We start from the raw sequence: 4,669 nt of genomic DNA on the forward strand, positions 1-4,669 counted from the left end.
AGATCAAATGGAATGCATTGTTTCTTATATGTAATACTCGTAGCAACTTGAGGAGTGGGAATAATTGCAGTATCCCTTTTGAACAGAAGAGAAAACTGAAACTCGAAAGGTCAATGACTTCCATGGCTAGTCTGGGACAGAGCTGGGGTTCCAAGAGGAGCTTAAGCACAGCCCCATGAATCGTAGTCAGTAAGAATGGGTGGATTGCTGTGGAAGGGACCCTAAGTTGGGAGAAAGACGAAGAACTGACATTTGGCACTGTAGGAAGTTCAAACAGTCGCTTCAGAGGCTGCCTTGGGGTGAGGTTGGGCACAGTCCCAGGGCCCAGCTAGACCCAGAATGTGCACTCGGGGAGTCATGTAGCCACGGGGATTTTCCGTGCCTTGGGAGTCGGCTTGCCAGGTGGGGGCGGTTAGTGAGGCGGGGCTTCCTTGGACCCGCCCATGCCCAGGTGAAGCGCTCACGACCGGAGCCGGAAGGGGAGACGCGCCCCCGCGCTGTTAGTGAGGTGTAGGGTGCCCCGGCTCTGGGGCTGTTGGGCGAGGTTTGCTTGGCGCCCTAGGACTGGCCGGACGTGCTGGGCCTATGGCGGGGGTGGAAGAGAAGGGTACCGCGCCCTGCCCGGCCCAGGTGTCGTCTCCGGAGGCGGGGTTTGGGAACTAGGCAGCGGGAGATTCCCAGCCAGACTGGCGGGCGGACGTCGAGGGACAGGACACCAGAGCTGGCAGGGCCAGGCGGCGTGGGGAGTGCACAGGGCAGGCAACGGCGCAGAGCTGCCAGTATGTTTTCCCGAAACCACCGGAGCCGTGTCACTGTGGCCAGGGGCTCCGCCCTGGAGATGGAGTTCAAACGCGGCCGCTTCCGACTCAGTGTCTTCAGCGACCCACCAGAGGTGAGCGACCCGCGCCCCTGCCGCCTCTACGTCCGCGCTCGCATCCAGGGGCGGAGACGCTGCGGTCTGGGTACAAACCCTCTCGAGCTGTTGACTGAAAAAGTAAGGTGCGGACTGTCTGCGCACTAATAGGATCTGTGCTGCCCTATTCATTCCCTGGTTTGGTTGGGATGATTGGCGTCTGCAAAAACTCCGGGTTGGCCTCAATTTGAGGGTCCCCACATTGTGCTTGACCTCCCTCCCTGGCGTCCTCGGGCCAAGGGCAGCTAGGAGGGTAGCTACACTCGGACTCTTGGTCTGGGCGCCCACGTGGACTTCAGTCGCCAGCCCCATCCCGCAACCTGTCTCTACCGTCTGGGCCAGCCACTGTCACCAGTCTGCATTTCTGGGCCAGGTCTGCCCGCCAGAGGAAGCCTTCTTCGACAGCTCCTGTGTCCCTGAAGGGCTAGGGGAGTGGAGAGCTATCTTTTAACTCTGGGGTTACTTTCCACACCCAAATTCTCCGCCTCTTTTCCAAGGGCTTAACAGGGGTCTAACCTCTAGGCTTAGAGTTTCCTTCCCAGTGCATCCGTCCACAGGTCTGAGCCCTACCCTAACTGCCTAAAGAGTCTCTGGTGGGGCTGAAGGTGTGTGCTGAGCTAGAACTGAGAGGGCGAGTAGCTGCCCCGAAGACTCTTCTGTCCCCAGGGCCAGCTTTACGCTTGCCCAAGAACAAGTCCAAACTCTCCTTCCATCTGGGGCCTGGAAAGGGTTAAGCGAGGTGGGCCTTCCTCCCGCCCCCTCTCCCCCTGGGCTGGGATTCCAAGCCTGGCTTCTGCCCTTTCCCTCCAGTCTGCCCAGAACAAAGGCCCTTTCACACTCTTGTCCCAGTGTCCCAAGCCTTCTCTGACTCAGAAGCTAGTGGCCAGGGGGAAAGGCCATTTGTCGGGTACCCCACCCTTAAGCAACTTTGCCTGAGGAACCAGCTGGGGGCCAGCGAGGCTGGGGGACAGAGGAGGGGCTTGTGAGATGGCACCGCCCCTGCGATCCGCGGGGCCTTTGGGGGCCATAGCTGAGGAGCCAGGGCGGAGCCGTAGGGCCCAGCCGCCGCGGTGCGGAGTGTGACTCCGTGGGCCTAGAGTGGAGGGGGGCAAAGCTGCAGCTGGCTGGGTATCGGGGCTGGTTTCCTGTCTGGAAGGGAAGGGGCCTGCAGGGCGGGCGGGTGGGGGGCAGCAGCAGACAGGCACACCCCTGCTTTCCTCCCTCCTTCTCTTCCCTTCTGCTGGAAAAGCGAGGTAATTGGGAGCCCAGGGTGGAGCGGGCTGGATGGGCGCCCCGATTTGGAGGGGTGGCCCTGGAGGCTGGGCCGCATTACCGACTCACCCCTTTGTCCCACTGCTTGATCTCACTCTCTCTAAGCCTCTCACCTCTCTTGCTCTTTCTAACTTTCTCAAACTAAGCCTGAACTCCTTTCTAAAAGCTCCAACCTCTTGACAAACTCCACGATTCTGTAGAACCTGCATGAGGTGTCCTTTCCCTGCCCCCTTCCAGCTGTGCCTGCCCCTCACTGCCCTCTCGGCATACAGATTCTCTGTTCACGGGACCAGGGATGTGGGCGGGGGCTGGGGAGGGGCCAGAGTCGGAATGAAAGGGCCTTTTTCTTCCACAGCTGGGAGAACAGCTGCCACCAAAGCAAGACTGGACACTCTGTGCCCAGAGCCCCCTCTGCAGCTGGCCTTGTCTCCTGGGACCCCACTCATCCTCACCTTACTTTCCTTTCCTCCCTTGCCTGGCTTCCCTAGGGGGCCTTGGAACAGCAGTAGGTGAGGAAAATTTCACAGCAGCAGGAGTAACAGTAACGAGTGGACAGGGCAGCCTCTGCTCAAACTCTGGTCACTTCTTTCAAGACTGAGGGAACAGTGGGAGGAGAATTGTGGGACTATCTGCCCCCTCTGGAGGGGTCTATAAGTGAAAGGGCACTGGTGGGGCACAGAGATGCAGGACAGATTGCACATCCTGGAGGACCTGAATATGCTCTACATTCGGCAGATGGCACTCAGCCTGGAGGTAATGCCCCCACCCCTGGAGTACATACCTCCTCTGCTTGCATACTCACCCCTGACTTTTCCCTGCCCATCCCTGCTGGGGCAGAGGGTGGGGAGAGTTGTGTGGGTAGAGGGACAGGTGGTTTTGTGTACACTATATTGGGTGCTGTGTGTGGACCCAGGTGTAGTTCTGCTGATCAGAGACTTATGTTGGCAGCAGGGTCTTCATATCTGTTTCTGGAACTCCTGTGGGTGGATGTGGATATCTGTTCTGGGCACAAGGGCTCTTTTTAGGAATGCGTCAAAGAGAGGAGTTCAATGTGAGAGAGCTTTGCAGGAAGGATATAGCTTCAAGAAGACTCTGGGCTAGGAGTAAGGATTCTGTTCGCCCTAGAAATGGCAGGGAGCTGTTTAGTCATTTATTTATTCTTAAACACATTTATTGAACATGTTTTATGTGCTAAGCTCCTTTCTAGAGAACATGGGATACCTCAGTGAACAAGACAGAAAAGGTCTATTGTAATGAGAGAGCACACAATAAACATGCAAACACATAAATAATACCATATAGTGAAATTATGATGGAAGTAGAGATGTAATCAAAATCAGGCAGGGAAGGCAGCATTAAATATGGAGCTGGGAGGGGCAACTCTGTGAGGGGCTCTTTGAGCTGAGACCAGAAGGATCTAAAGGTAGCCTTCAAATATGGAGATTGGAGGAAGGGCTTTCTCCACAGAGGGCATAGCAAGGGCAACGGTCCTTACATGGAGACAAGGGTGATATATTTGTGGGAAGTAAGAAAGCCCATGTGGCTGGAATGTAGTAGTTAGGGTAGAGCTGAGGGGCAAGGGCCAAATCATACAGGACCTTTAAGGCCATGACAAGGCTCTAGGATTTTACTTTAAGTGTGATATTGGCCATGGAAAGGATTTAAGCAGGAGGATGACTCATCTGATGTTTTTAAATGATGGCTTCTATGGTGAGTAGCCTGAGTGGGGAGTAGAGAATGGGATAGCAAGAGAGGTAGCAAAGGATCAGCAGGTGGGAGTTGTTACTGTCATAGGTGAGTAAACCTGGTGGTGTGAATTAAAATGCTTGTGGTGCAGATGGTGAGAAGCTAATGGACTTCAAAACATGGGGCTTGCGGATAGATTGGATGAGAGGGGGGAGTCAAAGAGAGAACTTCAGGATGATTCCTAGGCGTGTGGCTGAGCAGCCAGGCAGTGTGGCCCTTTACTAAGATGGGGAAGATGGAGGAAGATGTAAAAGTGACTTACTGCACCAGGCAGGGCATTCCTTTTGAGAGAGGTGGGAGGCAGGACTAGAGTTTAGGTCAGGAATGGCAGTTTATTACACCTGTGCTGCCCCCTGAAGCCCCATCCCACTCCCTCGATCTTAGTAGACATTACTAGTTAATCATGGCACTCTTTTCCAATGAGCCCAGATGAACCCTAAGAATCTTTCTCAACACAGTGCAGGTTGTGTCCTTCATCCAGGCATCAGCCAGAGGCAGGAATCCTGGTGTGGTTTCATCTGCATCAGGAGGGTCACCTTTGTCTAATTTGTTTGCCTGGAGAGGGTCACCATTTTCTTTTTTTCTTTCTTTCTTTTTTCTGTAGAGACAGAGTCTCATGTTGTTGCCCTCAGTAGAGTGCTGTAGCGTCACAGCTCACAGCAACCTCCAGCTTTTGGGCTTAGGTGATTCTTTTGCCTCAGCCTCCCGCGTAGCTGGGACTACAGGCGCTCACCACAA

The 4,669-nt window shown here is 54.9% G+C and overlaps 1 protein-coding gene across 2 annotated transcripts in view; it reads left to right on the forward strand.

Annotated features, from left to right (window-relative positions):
- Positions 1-676: 676 nt before the first annotated feature.
- RTKN (rhotekin) overlaps positions 677-4,669 on the forward strand; it is a 16,334-nt gene continuing 12,341 nt past the window's right edge. The window contains exon 1 of one of the 2 annotated variants that reach the window (XM_023515293.1): positions 677-892. In XM_023515293.1, the coding sequence (XP_023371061.1) occupies positions 782-892 (111 nt within the window). In that variant the 5' untranslated portion in view covers positions 677-781. Of the gene's footprint in view, positions 893-2,661; positions 2,939-4,669 lie in introns of those variants that run through there. The other variant, XM_023515294.1, reaches the window with a different exon arrangement.

The sequence above is a fragment of the Otolemur garnettii genome, unplaced genomic scaffold (assembly GCF_000181295.1).
Source record: "Otolemur garnettii isolate 467f Iridium unplaced genomic scaffold, OtoGar3 scaffold00068, whole genome shotgun sequence".
In the NCBI taxonomy this organism is placed as follows: Eukaryota; Metazoa; Chordata; class Mammalia; order Primates; family Galagidae; genus Otolemur; species Otolemur garnettii.